This window comes from Gordionus sp. m RMFG-2023, chromosome 4 (genome assembly GCF_954871325.1).
Source record: "Gordionus sp. m RMFG-2023 chromosome 4, tfGorSpeb1-WG-v2, whole genome shotgun sequence".
Lineage (NCBI taxonomy): Eukaryota > Metazoa > Nematomorpha > Gordioida > Chordodea > Parachordodidae > Gordionus > Gordionus sp. m RMFG-2023.
The window spans coordinates 19,790,747-19,807,250 of NC_088778.1; the positions used below are offsets into that span (position 1 = coordinate 19,790,747).

The following is a 16,504-nucleotide window of genomic DNA, read 5'->3' on the forward strand; positions in this document are numbered from 1 at the left end:
ACAATGAGACGAGCCGTTGCTATATTTACAAAGACGACCAGAATGCCAATTTAAATAATGTATTTAAATAATCTAATATATATAATCTCGATGATCAAAACATGATCGTTTTCGTATCTTCCTAATGTATTTAAAATTTAAGGAGACTATATAGTGTAATTATTTTTTTGCTGTCGCATGTTTTAAGCATGAACCAACTTGAATATAATTAAGTTTAAAATATTCATTGTATATATATTAATTAATAGCTGATATTTTTAAAATTCTGCCGTTTATTACCATACTAGCTGACGGGGTGAAGGGTAATTATTTAGTTAGGAGAAAAAGAGGTAAAATTGTTGGAATGTATACCGTGAGATATCAAAATTTAAATTTGTGATAGGAATCATATATAATTAAAAATAGAAATGCTTTAAGATTTTTGAATTTTAAATATGGGTTAAACATTGGCCTGAAATATTTTTTGCAGACATAGCCAGGCCTGATCAAAAAATAAAGTCCCATGCAACTTTATAAAATTTTGCCATTTATTTTTATTGAATGTCTTTAAATTTAATTTTATATTTAGAATAAAATTTAGATTTGTGATAGAAATCACATAGTGTAAAATATAAAATAGAAATGTTTGAAAATTTTTTAATTTTAAATATGGGCTAGACATTGGGCTAAAATTTTTTTTGCAGATATCGCCAGGCCTGATTAAAAAACCAAGCTCATGCAACTTTTATATTCTGATTTTATTTTTAAATGAATTATGACTTATATATATTTTATTTCAGTTCTCAACTAACAAAATTATTATGGTCTTTAGCGGGCTTGAGATTTCCCAACAATATGGTTTTCAAAGATTTATTTATCTCCAGGCTTAAGAAAAAATTATAAAATTATTATGGGTTGGCCAGGTTTGAGAAAAAAAATTTCAGGCCAATGTCTGGTCCATATTTAAAATTAAAAAATTTTCAAGCATATCTATTTTAAATTTTACCCAATATGATTTTTATCACAAATTTAAATTTTATTCTAAATATAAAATTAAATTTAAGATATTGTTATTAAATTACAATAGAAATGGAATATAAAATTAAATTTAAGACATTGTTATTAAATTACAATAGAAATAAATGGCAAAATTTTATGAAAGTTGCATGGGACTTAGTTTTTTGATCAGGCCTGGCTATGTCTGCAAAAAAAACATTTCAGGCCAATGTCTACCCCATATTTAAAATTAAAAAATTTTCAAGCATCTCTATTTTAAATTTTATTCAATATGATTTCTATCACAAATTTAAATTTTATTCTAAATATTTTTATGTTTATACACCCAAATATTTTATATCCCAATAAATTAGATTCTTTAATGCGTTAACTTTTTATTATTCTTCAATTAAAATATATTTAATTTATTTCCACTTTTAAAGACGCGTCAAAAAAGAATATTTACAATCCAAAATTCCAAAAAAAATATAAAAATAAATTCCAATTATATGATTTTCCCTTTTTTTTTTGTCTTTTATAGATTCACAAAAATAAATATATATTTATTAATAATAAAATAAAATAATTTCTAAAACAATGATGACTCATCCAAATACAATATTAATTTATATAGCGATGATTCATCAAAATTACAAATTTATTTTTAATCCTATGATTTGACAAATAATAAAACAGAATAATTTGATCATTAATAAAAATCTTACCCTTTTTGACAAATATAAAATTAAATTTAAGACATTATTATTAAATTACAATAGAAATAAATGGCAAAATTTTGGGAAAGTTGCATGGGACATGGTTTTTTGATCAGGCCTAGCTGTGTCTGCAAAACAAAATTTTGAGGCCAATGTCTAGCCCATATTTAAAATTCAAAAATTTTGAAGCATCTCTATTTTTAATTTTACCCAATATGATTCCTATCACAAATTTAAATTTTGATATTTCCAATACCCTTAATGCTCACGGGTTACATTGCAACAATTTTATTCCTTTTTCTCCTAAATTTTAATATAAAGCATATTTAGTACCATATACACAAACTAACTAATTACCTCTCAACCCCGTCATTCTTGATGGATTATTAGCTAGTAATAATATATTTATTACTTATAATTTATTATACAGTACGGTGTTAAAATACTAGGTAATAAAAAAAAATTATTAACAGGGCTACGGAGAGGTTCAAATTATGTTGAAAAATCACTAGTAAATTAAATCAATTGAATAAATAATTTTATTTTTTAATGCTAATAAAGAAATTTTCAAGTTATTTTTAAGCTATAACAAACCTTTTTTTGTATTATATAATTTATTAATATACAACTGTACTAACTTGATCACCTTCCCAACCCATTTAATAAAGCCTTAAAGTTCATATTACATGGGAAATGATGTCTTACTTTATTTACAATTGTGTCAATTCACGATACACGTCACATAAATGGGCACTATCAGAAAAAGTATTAAGAGCCAAGAAACCTTCTTTGATTACTTATATATTGTTCTACATATAACCCAATTCTTTGTTTGGAAATAGTTATGAAAAAACGTTCTGTCTGGAAATGGTTTGATATCATAATTTTTTTTGCATAAATTTAATTAGGTTAAAAAAACTTGTTCAAGCCCCCCCCCCCCTTCCCTCCAACAAATATCCCTGTTTTTATAAAATTTTATGTTTCATGAATTATATGGGGTTTTTAATTTTTCTCCGATTTATTTATTTATCTATTCTTCCAAAAATAAAAAACTTTACATGAATTTTAAATTTGTTATTTTATATTATAAATATATATTCATTATGTTTCAAATTCCGCCATTTTATATATAAAAAAATATACAATTTAAAGTTTATTTAAATGCTCTATCTTGTGGAAATTATTTATTTATATAATTAATTTTCTACATTCATTAAAATATAATTTTTAAACAATAGTTAATTATTTTTATATTATATCTTTTGGAAAATATATCACAATTTATATTTATATGCGATTTAAATAAATATAATTTTTTTATATATATGAAATATTTAACGTTAAATCATTATAAACATACTTAAATAAATGTCTATTTTGCAAATGGCGATTATTTTAACGTTTCTTTAATAGTTGAGTAGTCTATATTAATATAAGCTTATGATGGTAATAGCCGATTTTTTGGCTAAGACTAATTCGATTTATTTTGAATTTTGTCTAAAAAAGTAAAATGTCGAATATGACATTAGTCATCTTTGTGAATTACAATATAATGTTACCCAACCAAAATCAGCTTAAGCTCAACTTTAACCAATCAAAATCAGATTAAGGTCAGTCTTAGCTAAAATAAATCCGCAATAATTTAGTCTTAGCCAAAAATAGGAAAAGGCTTGGCCAAAAAAATTTGGCTCAGGCTTAGCCTTAACCAAAATAAATCGGCTCAGGTTTAACCTTAGGCAAAAAATATCGGCAAAGACAGCCAATTACCCAACTATGGCAGTAATACAAACATTATAAATAATACATTTATTGTTGCAGCACAGCATTAGGGGTGGGATCAATACCAATATAATATTGGTTTACAATACCAATATAAACCAATATATAATTAAATATTGGTATTGTTTTTACAACCAATACCAATTACCTAAATATATTGGTTTTGAAATATTGTTTAAATACAATTTTAACCAATACCAATACCAATATTTAAAATTTAAAATAGATAAATACATAAAATTATTTAGTTTTATCGTGGATAATTTTATCGTGGTATATTTTTTTACTTTCATTCATAAACATATTACATCTGTTATTTCTTCCAAATATTCCTGTGATATCAATATTGGTGTTATTTATAATTATAGTTTATTTTTATTATGGAAGTAAGTTTTCTATATGATATCTATCAATTTTATCTATTAATTCATTTAGGATATTATAATGAATGAAAACCAAATCGAGTTAATAAATATAGATAATGATGTTGATACTAATAATAATGGCGATAATGAACAAGAAGAATCAACGATATCTAATAAAAGACGAAATACAGCAAAAATCTGAGAATTTTATACTAGTTGTGATAACAAAAAAAAGGCTATTTGTAATAAATGTAAAAAAGAATTATCTATTCCCAATTTTGGAACCTCAGGATTATGGACACATCTTAAATCCATCCACCCAACTTTATATAAGAAATGTGAACAAATAAATAATGGCAGTAAAAAAATTAACACCATAAAATCATTTTTAATTAATAATGTAAATAATAAAGCTAATTTAAATAATTTAATTATGGACTTTTTTATTCAAAATAATTTAGCCTTTTCAATGGTTGAAAATGAGTCATTTAAAAATTTAATAAGCTTTTGCAACCCCTCATTAACATTAATTTCTAGTAAAACACTTAAAAAAGAAATTATGAAACATTATCATAGTTCTTTTATCAATTTAAAATCTGTACTTTCTAAAATTACTTCTAAATTTTCTTTAACAATGGACATTTGGTCCTCTCCAAATAAAATACCCTTTATGGGCATAACCATTCATTATATTGATAATGATTTTAAATTAATATCATTTATTAGATTTTATTCCTTTTAAATCAGCACATAATGCTATTAATATTTATAATTCTGTATTAAAAGTAAAATTTGAAATTGATTTTTTTTGTATTACATTAGATAATGCTAGTAATAATTTAGCATTTTTAAAAATATTAAAACTAAAAGACAATTTTGATAATGTGTGCAAATGTTTTTGCCATATTATCCATTTATCTGTCATGGCTGCATTGGAACCTCTAAATCCAACTTTAAAAAAAATAAGAAATTTTTTAAAAATTTTTAAACTTTCTATATCTAAATTTAATAAACTTGAAAAAACATATCTTGAAAAAAAATCCAAATTTAAAATTTCCTCACCCTATTTTGGATATACCAACACGTTGGAATTCAACGTACCAAATGTTCGAAAGGGCTATATTGCTCAAACCTTATCTCACAATATATACCAATCATCAACAAAATACTAATGAAGAATATTATATTAGTGCCTTAGCATGGAATAATATTGAAATATACCGAGAATTTTTAGAACCATTTAATTTTGCTACAGAGATGGCCTCATGTGCTAATACTCCATCAGTTTCAACAATCATTCCTTTATATTCCAGTATTTTTGAGCACGTTGAGAGTTATGATAATAATCCTAATGCTATTTTAAAGACAGCTTCATTAGCTGCCTTGACAAAACTTAATAAATACTATAATTTTAATAAACACCTATATATTATTTCAACAATGATTGACCCAAACTATCAAGTCACTTATTAAAGCATAATAGTATAGAAACTCTTATTGGATGTCTAACCAATGAATATAATATTTATAAAACAAATAATTACAATTCAGCTGAACCAACAAATGAAACACAAAATAACAAAAAATTATCCTTTTTTGACAAAATATATCAGGTTAAACCTAGTCACAACAATAATAACTTAGAAATAAGCAAATATGTAAGCCACAATTTATAATGATACAAATCCATAAGACTGGTGGAAATTAAATAAAAATAGATATCCAATATTATCAAAAATTGCCAGAGATTATCTTGCAATTCCAGCTTCTTCATCTAGCTCTGAAAGGGCTTTTTCAGAAGAAAGGTATCTTATAACAGATCAACGTTGTTCACTAGATGAGCATACTATCCAAGCTTGCATGTGCTTAAAAAGTTGGATGCGCATGAAGGATTCTTCTTAAATACATAAATTTTTTTCTTTATATTACAATCTTTTGCACTATATTTTATATAAATAGACAATTATGTTACATTTTTAGTGTATTCATTTTGCTATATTCTTTGTGCTAAATAAAAAGTTTTAAAATATACGTTTATTATTTGATTGGTTTGTTGATTTCAAAAATATATTAGTTTAAAAAAAGAATTTGGATTTAGTAAAATTTTGGGAGTTGGTTCTTAGCCTTGTTTTTATGGTAATGCTTCATGATTTTTTTTTCCATGTTTATTTAAAACTAGAAATTAAGAGTTTTATAATCACTATTTCTATTCTTTTAATTAGTAATTTGAATTTAAACCAATACCAATATAAACCAATACCAATATAAACCAATACCAATAGCAATACAAGAAATAGAAAATATTGTTTAAACCAATACCAATATTTTAGACCCAATACCAATACAATATTTTGTTTATATTGGGTTTTTAATATTGGTTCCCAGCCCTACACAGTATATGACATAAATTTGTGATAAAAAATATAAATAGGTTTATATAGAAACTCCTTTTCTTCAATTACTATATCTTCCTCGAAAAAACTTGTATTTTGGTTTTTGCTATAAGTATTACTGATTTTAAATTTTTGGATAACTAGGGTAACAAATGTAATTTAAATAAATGTGGAATTAAATGTCATAATTCAATATTTGACTAAAAATTATGAATTGTAATTTATAAAATATTTTTTATTTTTTAGTACTTAAAATACAAATATTCTTTTAAACTGGTCTGCAATGTCTGGCCCATTAAATTGGTAAAATTTTGCATATATATTTGATGAATTGGTATTTCATAGAAGTCTTAATACATAATTTATTGTGTTTTTAATTTAAAGATTATAAATAGTTGTTTATTTTGCTGTTCAACAACATTATTTTAGTCTAGATCTTATGTATAAAAAAATTAAAACTTGTTTATAAGCGAAAAATTGAATCCAGCCCAGGAAAAAAGTTTCCAGGCTATGCGAAAACTAAATTTCAAGCAAGTAGGATCAAGCCTGAGAATTATATTATTTGCAGATCATTGTCTTAAATAAAAGTATTCACATTACTTTCCAACCCTGGGAACAGGTCTAGTCATAATTGTTTGAAGTGGCTATGGCTAGTAGTCATGGTAATTTATTATGACTATAGGGTCATTCCACGTCAAATCGACCAAAAAAACGTAATTTTCGGACGACCATCTTTAAAATAAACGAAACTTGGCATGATAGTTATTTATTTTGTATATTTTTGTAAATTCTAAATTTTAGAGTGCTAGCTCAACCAAATCCAAAGATATACGCCTTCAAAGTAGAGAATCGCATAATGCGTGATCTTAAATCTTGTTTTTCTTAAAAAATACTTAAGATAAAATTACAAATAATATATCATTTTATAGCCCTTAAAATTTTACATTGGAAAATATTAAAAAAAATTATAAGTGTTTTTGTATTTCCGGTAAAAATAAAAAATTAACATTCCTGGGAAGGGATATTTTTTTGGTGTTGATACTCTCTAAAAATGTTTATTACCTTTATATTAAACTATTTAATGAAAAATCTCGATACCCATTTTTGTTTTTTTAATTTTATTAAAATTTTTATTATTTTTATAAATAAAAAAGGATAATATAGATAGCGTTATATTAATTTTAATAATAATATATTTAATTTAATAAAAATATGTTTTATATCGGTATTAAAATCAAAAAAAATCGATTAAATATAACCAGTATGATGTCTTGGGGCAATAAATAAGGAAGCGGCCCATACGGATATGGTTATTAGGACGCTATATTTTAAAATAAACATTTAAAATTTCATATACAAACAATTTGTTTTAATCTTATCCCATTTTGCACTTATTAATAGAATTTCCTGAAGCGATAATTTATAGGTACGTCCTGTCACTGTTATAGGATCTACTATCGTTATTATTTAATTCATGGGCAACCATATCTTTTCCTCAATTGCGGGATAAAAGAAGGATGGTGATGGTCCATGGGGATGTAAAAAGGAAATATATATCTCCTCAGTATTTTCATTCTTTTTCAGTACTGTGGCTAACCACCAAAAATCGTCATAAACACATGTTACGAATCCTTTAATATCAGCAAAACACAAATTATCGGCAAAAGACAAATCGGCATTAAAGATATTATTAATTTGAAAGTCCTTTGCATATGAATATATTTTTGATTTAAGTTTACTTAAACTCAAAGGAAAAACAGCATGTATTTCCTGAGTTCCTGGAATGGGACGAGCTAAATTGAATCTTTCTCGTAGTTTAATCTCTTCTAAATTGTATTGTTTGTTGGTTATATACGTAAAATTTACTGATGGCATATTTTGTTTTGCAAACTGATATAAATCAACTGGTGTTAAAATGTGTCCAGAACTGGTGCGCTGAAGGCTTGAAAGTGCTGAGAATCTTTTAAATGTTCGGCCAAGGCCGTCACATGGACCTTTTGCATGAGATGTAGCTGAAAAATGCCATTCAGCTGCTACACCAAAATCTGATTCATGATAACACAGATTTATGAAATTTTTTCTGTTTTTATATTGAGCAGCCGATCCGTCAGAGCAGTAATAGATTTTACATGGCTTTTTGTTAAAATGATTGGTCAAAAATTTTATCATTTCAGTCTGGTATAAATGTACTGCAATAACATCATGTTGAAGTGACTCTGATATTACCACATAATTAAGGTTTTCTATATTGTTATTATTATTATTATAATATGCTATCATAGGATGGATAGTGGCCTGATTATTATTCCAGTGAAATCCTTGAACAGCGTCTTGGATTACAAAGGCATAATTTTCAGAGAAATCACAAATTATCATAAATTCATTTTGTTGTAAAAAATGTTTAAGTTTTGAAATATATGATTTGATGACTGATTGGTAGCGATAAAGGAATAACGTAACATAGGTGGAATTTTTTCTAAAAAAAAAATTACAAAATTCTTGAGAAGATTTTGTTATTGTTTCCAGATTACTTCTATCAACAGACACCCACTGTTTAAAGGATATATGATCTATGTCATTTTGGGCAAATACAACATCTAATTGTTTTTTAATTGAGAATGTGCCTGGACAATAGTTACAATCTCCTAAATAACAAATAGGGAGTGCTGGATTGCATATTGTTTGAGCTAAAATATTTTTATAGTTATGTAATGGATATTCTGGCATAGCTAATTGTTTTGCCAAATTAGCATCTACTAACATAAGCTTAAAATTTTGATGAATTACACAAACACACACTGTGTGTCCACTGGCTCCAGCCAGAATACAACTTTTTGGCCGTAAATCTGCAAATTAGAAAATCCAACTTTAATTATCGGGTACCTCTCTTTAAATCGTTCATATAATTCTTTTAAATTGTTTAAAATTAATCTTTTTTGAGACTGCTCTCTTTTCCCCTTGATCATTATGGATTTATAGTCTTTTTTCCCGGGCGTCGCACGACTGACTTCATCAGAAGAGTAAAATTTTCTATAATATTCACGGTCTGATCAATTGTTCGCCCAGGTTTTATATTGGGAGATGACATAAATCCTTTTAATTTTATTAGTTTTTTTGATTTTCTTACCAAGTAATTCGTGGCTTTGAACTCCATCTCAATTTTTTTAGAGGTCCAAGAAGGGGGCAATATAGTAAGAAGTTGATATTTTTTTTCCTTAGAAATAATTGGATAATGATGTTTTATAATTTGAAGAAGTTCGTCATTTTTATTATTTTGTATATCAAACTCAGGAAGGCTGCTTCTTAATATGTTTTGGCTTAATGCTTTTGTTATTTTTTAAGTTTTTCTTGCGGATATTTCTTTTCTCCTATTCTTTTCTTTTTTATTGGAGATTGGCCTATTTCTTCTAGCGATACATTTATTATATCCAAAGTTGAACTGGATGGGGCTAGTTCGGGCTCTTCATTTTCAGATATATCCTCAATGGATTCCATATTTATCAAATATAAGCGACATGGTGACATAATGATTGGCCTATTGTTAATAAACCTTTGGATTTTTTAATCATCTTTAGTGTAACCTAATTTTATATATAATAAAAATAATCACGATATCCAATAATAAAAAAGATATTATATTAGTAAAAAATCCAGAATCTAAAATTAAAAAGGTTTTAATCCATAATATAAACTTACCTTTTGTAGATTTTTTGAAATAGACTTATGGCCTTCTCTGATTTCATTTAAATTTTAAAAAAAATTTTAAGTAAAAAAAGAAATATTTTTTTAATCCTTATGTTCTTTTCAATCATGATTGATAATTAAATTTCCTATTTATCGATATAAAAATTTAATAGAAAGAAAGGAATGAAAAATAAAATAAGATGATAAAATCTTTAATTTCAAATAATAACGATAGTGGATCCAAAAGTGTGAAATATATACAAATTACGGCCTCAAGAATTTCTATTCATGCGCAAAATGGATTGCGATAAATAGATATATTTTTATAATAGCTTGAATATAATTTTAAAGTATCTTTATATGGGCCGCTTCCTCATTTATTGCCCCAGGACATCATACTGGTTATACTTAATCGATTTCTTTTGATTTTAATACCGATATAAAATATATTATTATAAAATATATTATTATTAAATATAATATATTATAAATTTATTTAGTATAACGCCATCTATATTATCCTTTTTTATTTACAAAAATAATAAAAATTTTAATAAAATTAAAAAAACAAAAATGGCTATCGAGATTTTTCATTAAATAGTTTAATATAAAGGTAATAAACATTTTTAGAGAGTATCAACACCAAAAAAAAATCCCTTCCCAGGAATGTTAATTTTTTATTTTTACCGGAAATACAAAAACACTTAAAATTTTTTTACTTTTTTTCAATATTTTCCAATGTAAAATTTTAAGGGCTATAAAGTGATATATTATTTGTAATTCTATCTTAAGTATTTTTTAAGAAAACAAGATATAAGAAATCACGCATTACGCGATTCTCTACTTTGAAGGCGTATATCTTTGGATCTGGTTGAGCTGGGGCTCTAAAATTTGGATTTTATTAACTACAACATAAATAACTAACATGCCAAGTTTCATTAATTTTTGAGATGGTCGGCCAAATCACTGGACGATTTGTCATGGGATTACCCTATAGCTATTTAGCTATACCCATTTTTCTTGTTAATAGCCAGTTAAACTTAGTTGTTTCCACATAATTTGTAGGCCATTTATATTTATTTTTATTTTACCTAGATTTATAAAAACTATCAAAAAATATTATTATAAAATTTTTTATTTTAAGTCCCATAAACTTATAATAATTCCCCTAATTTATAGCTTTGAAAACATCAGATTATTAAAAAATTAATATGTTCAATCTATAAAATAATTTCCTATTTGGATATTCTTCATATAATGTAATTGATCATCTAATTATTTGTCTTATATCCTTCATTATTTTGTTTTGAAGTAAGAATTTCTCTGTGATTTAAGTATACATTCAAAAATAAAATGTTTATAAATAACAAAAATATATGAATTTATATCAATTAAATAATCATGCCTCATCATCTATACCAATTCCTTCCATAATTATTCCCATTGGGGATTTCTTTAAACCAATATTTTCCATTGTATTAGCTAATTTATTTTTTATATTACGCATCCTCATGGAGGAATGCATAATAATCACTTAATATAACTTATTTATACAAATAAATAATATATAAATCTTACATGATACTGGAAGAGTTATTCCCATTGTAAATACTGCAACTGCCTTTATTAAGTATATTATAAGGTAACTAATACTAATTATTGAACAGAAACATATAAGTGGGTGATTTTGTTTAAATTGCATTGCCTGGTATTTATTTTTTGTACAATATATAAAAACAATAACCAAACTGGAGGCAGTAATTAAACCCATAAGCATCTTAGTCGGCGCAAAAGATCTATATAAAAAGCACTTAACAAACATATATTGAAAATTTACCCAACTAATAGAAAAAAAAACATAATTGTAACAAAATAATTTGTCTGATAATATAATAAGTTATTAAGAATGCGTTTATTTAATTTTTCATAATCTTTTCCATTGGGCAACTGAAATCTTGACAATTCAAATAAAAAATCGTTTAAAGGGCGTATTGGAGGAATTCTAGCGTCGAAAGACATAAACTATATAGAGAATTATCGTACAAGCTAAAAAAAGGATTTTACTCGTAAAACGCTTCATCGTAAATGTTTCGTCTAATTATGTGATTGGTCTGTAATGGGGGAAAATTTATAGTTAAATTTTTTTTCAAATAATCATAATTATGAAAATTCAAACATTAATATTTTTCATGACAGAAGAATTAATTCTAATATAATTTAAATTAAGTAATTAATTTTAACTGATATAATTTATTTTATTTTAATTTTCTTTTTTTAAATTTTGTATTCATTTATTTCGATTTAAAAACGACTATAAATTACAATAAAAGATATAAGTTTTATAAAAATAAAATAATTTAATAAAAAAAGTGAATGAATATGAGTAGATGCATCTAGGTTATGGCACCGTGGATGATATGTTAAGAGACCTACTAATTTACATTGAAATCGTTGGCGTAGGTAAAACCTTAGTGAGGATCACCCATAATTAAGCTTTATTGGGAGAGTGACTTAAAAATCTTTCTAGGGTTTAAAAGCATCGATTGTGTCAGAAACAATGGGGGTTAGGGTAATATTAGGAATGCTAATGCATTTATTAATTTCTCTAATTTCCGTTCTAAGGTAGTAAAGCTAAAGAATGGTGCAAAACGATCAACACATGTATAATCCCAGGCTAACAGGATTCCCCCAGCTCCATGGAATAAGTGTCATTCCGTCAAGCCTGATATTGTCCCAGAGATTAAGACCTACAGGTTCAAAAGTTGATTAGCTGAATGGAGAATTTTAGCATAGATTAAATTTATTGCTTAGTGACGTAGGTGGCGGCCTTTAGAAATGGCATTGAAAAGAGTGATGACCTAGACTGTCGACAGGGAGTTGACATAATTTGATGAGGGTGTGTCGATATCACAGCCTAAGCAAAGACCTATTCCCAAGGTTGAAGCTAGGGATAGCTTCAGGCTATTCACAATTTGTGTTGAAATGTTGGATTGACGACATGAAATTACTATTTTGATTCATTGGGCGGAAGGAATCGATTTAGTGGGGAAAAGATATCAGGGTTAAAGATCGAGGAAATACCCTGGCAGCGTTTGAGTAAAGGAATTCCACGAAATGCTGGATTAAAAGTAATCCCAATCTTGTTGTCTGGAAGATAAAGGCAAGGGAACAATTGTGGCGTTTGACTTCCATAAGTCTAGTGCTAACCCCAGATGGGGATGTATTAGTGGTAAAAATGTTAATAATTTTTGACTTTTGGTGTGAGATGAGAGAAAATCTGCAAGCATGTGATTGAAAGCTTATACCCCCAAATTTGCACGGGAGAGCAACTTGCATTTAGCAATTGGGAGAGAAATTTTCGGAATATAAAGGAAATTCTTAAGGAGAAAGAATGAATCAAATTTAATCAAGAAGTCTTAAGTAAATTTGGATATTGCTGCTTTGTCTCCAATAGGTGAGCCTAGATTAGTAAATCTTGATTTGTAGACTATATAAAAGTTATCAGGAAAGGGATAAAAATTATTGGACATATAAAATTCACATTTTTTATGATTAAAGCAAAGCCCTATAATAGGAGCGAGATCAAAAATGATAGGTGGAATTATAATTAATTCATCGTAAGGTCCTGCAACTCTATCATCATCTAAATACCATATGTTTAAAATGACATTGCATTTGTTGTTGATGTGTCTATGATGGTGCGAATAGGCTCACAGATAGCTGGACCTGGTCCCCTGACTGATTGGTGGAGCAGATTGAGTGTGGTTGAAGCAGCCTCCTGCAGGAATACTAAATCCTAAATGATGAGGAAGTATAAATTTGAAAGTTTTGTTTTTAGTCGCCAAATGATTTTGGATATGATTCTTCGAAAGATAGACCGAATAGCAATGTGGCACCTTCATCCTTTTTAGATAGCACAATAAGACGAGCACCAAAAATTAAGGGTAGAATGAATGCATGGTTAAAAAAGGTTATTAAAAGTATTATTAAGAAGGAAGGTTAAAGCTGATATTAGGCTGTGGTGGCATAGGATAGCTTCGTTAGATTTTAAGTCTAACTATCCAGCTGAGTTATTTTTGAAATAGCCTTAATAATTTGTAAGCTTGAAAGTGGGTCTGGGAATATGATGATGCCAGCTGTAAATTCAATGAAGATGTTCATTGTAAAATTGGCAATTTTCATAATCAATATTTTTAAACATATTAGGTTTTTTTTGGACGGTAATGAACAAAAATATGTATTTTTAACAGTTAAATTAAAATTCCAATTGAGATGTAACATATAAAAGTGACAATTGTCATAATCGTTATTTTTAAAGTTTTAAAATTTTTTTTGATGTAAATGGGTTTAAATAAGTACTCCTAACATGTTTAAATAAAATATTAGTGAAGGTGTACCCTATATTAGTGACAATTGTCATAATCGTTATTTTTGAAGTTTATCGAATTTTTTTGACGCAAATGGATATAAATATAGTTTGTAAATTGTCACTTTCCTACATCTTCATGAAATTTAATTTGACATTTTTACAATATATTTTAACCCATTTGAGTCAAAAAAATTTAAAAAACCTTAAAAATAACGATTATGACAATTGCTTCTTATCTATACATCTTCACTGAATTTTAACATGTACGCAATCTATATTTTTGACCATTTGCGTCAAAAAAATTTAAAAAACTTAGTATAACGATTATGACAATTGTTACTTTTCCATGGTATATCTTCATGAAATTTTAATTTAATATGTTTACAATTTATATTTTTTCGTCAAAAAAATTCACAAAAACTATAAAAACGACAATTATGACAATTGTCACTTTCTATGCTACATCTTCGTGAAATTTTAATTTAACATATTTACAATATATATTTTTACACATTTGCGTTAAAAAAATATAAAAAACTTTAAAAATAACGATTATGACCAATGTCACTTACCTATAGTATATTTTCATGATAATAATTTAACATATTTACAATATATATTTTTACCCATTTGCGTTAATTTTCCCATTTGCCTTAAAAAAATTCAAAAAACTTTAAAAATAATGATTATAACAATTGTCACTTATCTATAGTACATCTTCACTGAAATTTTAATGTAACATGTTTACAACCTATATTTTTACCCATTTGCGTCAAAAAATTAAATTAACTTCAAATATAACGATTATGATTTTTGTCACTTATCTAGGGTACATCTTCATTGAAGTTTCATTTAAACATGTTAGCAATACTTATTATAGTACATTTACATCAAAAAAATTTATAAACATTAAAAATAACCCATTTGTGTCAAAAAAATTCAATAAACTTCAAGAATAATGATTATGACAATTGTCACTTGGTGCATCTTCACTGAAGTTTTATTTAACCATGTTAACACTTTAGCCCATTTACATCAAAAAAATTATAAAAACTTTAAAAATAACGATTATGAGAATTGTCCCTTTTATATGTTACACCTTAATTAAAATTTTAATTTAACATGTTAACTATAGATATTTTTGTAGCGTCAAAAAAAATCTAATATGTTTAAAAATATCGATTTTGATAAGCTAATTTTCCAAGGAACATCTTCATTGAATTTATAATTTAATACTTTTACAATATAAATATTATTTTACCCTTTTGTGTCAAAAAGTTTCAAAAATGTTTAAAAATAACGAATATGACAATTGTTACTGTTGTAGTTTTGTATTATTATGATATATTTTTTTTTCTCTTTAGCTTTCACCTTTTCTGGTGGTAAGCTCCTTCAACATCTCTCTCCACTTTATGTTATTCATACAATCTCTTTTATCTATTTTATACTTCTTTATATTGGCTCTAACTTTATGGCCCCATTGAAGTTTTGGCCTTCCTCTTTTACGTTTGCCCATCACTTCCAAACTTTCAACTTTATTTCCTATGTAGTTCATAGGCCTTCTCATTGTGTGCCCATACCACCTAAGTCTGTTTACCATTAACTTAGTCTTAATGGGCACTACCTTTAAACTATTTAGTATTCTTGTACTGCGCACCTTATCCTTTCTTGTTACCCCAGCAATCATCCTCAGCATTCTCATCTCCATAGTTTGTAGACTTCTCTCGTCTGATTCTTTGGTTGGCCATGTTTCCGAACTATATAGAATAGTTGGTTGTACTATGGAACTGTAGATTTTTCCCTTTAATTTGTGTGGGATTCTTTTGTCAAATAGCACTCCAGATAAAGATATCCACTTTAACCACCCTTGATTAATCTTATTCTTTATCTCTTTTTCTATTGTGCCGTTTGTTCGTATAGTGGAGCCCAAATATTTACAGCTTTTAATTGCGGATATCTGCCAATCATTTATACCAATACTCTCCGTTTCATCTCCTCCTATCACCATATACTCCGTCTTTTCTCTATTTACTTTTAATCCGTGCGTTTCTAGGATATTTATCCAATTCACTAACCTTTCTTTTATTTCATCCTTGGATTCGGCAAGTATCACAATATCATCTGCAAATATCATATTCCACGGGACTGTTTGAGGTATAGACTGTGCTAATACATCTATTACTGTAATGAAGAGAAGTGGGCTGAGAGCCGACCCTTGATAAA

General features: G+C 26.6%; 1 protein-coding gene across 4 annotated transcripts; it reads right to left on the minus strand.

Annotated features, from left to right (window-relative positions):
- Window positions 1-11,065: 11,065 nt before the first annotated feature.
- Window positions 11,066-12,005, minus strand: LOC135928217 (PRA1 family protein 2-like). 4 transcript variants are annotated; one of them, XM_065464612.1, is made up of 6 exons: window positions 11,977-12,005; window positions 11,750-11,934; window positions 11,566-11,708; window positions 11,491-11,523; window positions 11,332-11,445; window positions 11,066-11,235 (listed from the first exon to the last, which is right to left on the minus strand). In XM_065464612.1, the coding sequence occupies exons 2-6, from the start codon at window positions 11,929-11,931 to the stop codon at window positions 11,180-11,182; spliced, it is 528 nt and encodes a 175-aa protein (XP_065320684.1). In that variant the 5' UTR covers window positions 11,932-11,934; window positions 11,977-12,005; the 3' UTR covers window positions 11,066-11,179. The 4 variants fall into 4 exon arrangements, with proteins under 4 accessions (XP_065320684.1, XP_065320683.1, XP_065320681.1 ...); XM_065464611.1 differs by having other exon boundaries at window positions 11,491-11,529; XM_065464609.1 differs by having other exon boundaries at window positions 11,491-11,708.
- Window positions 12,006-16,504: the final 4,499 nt, after the last annotated feature.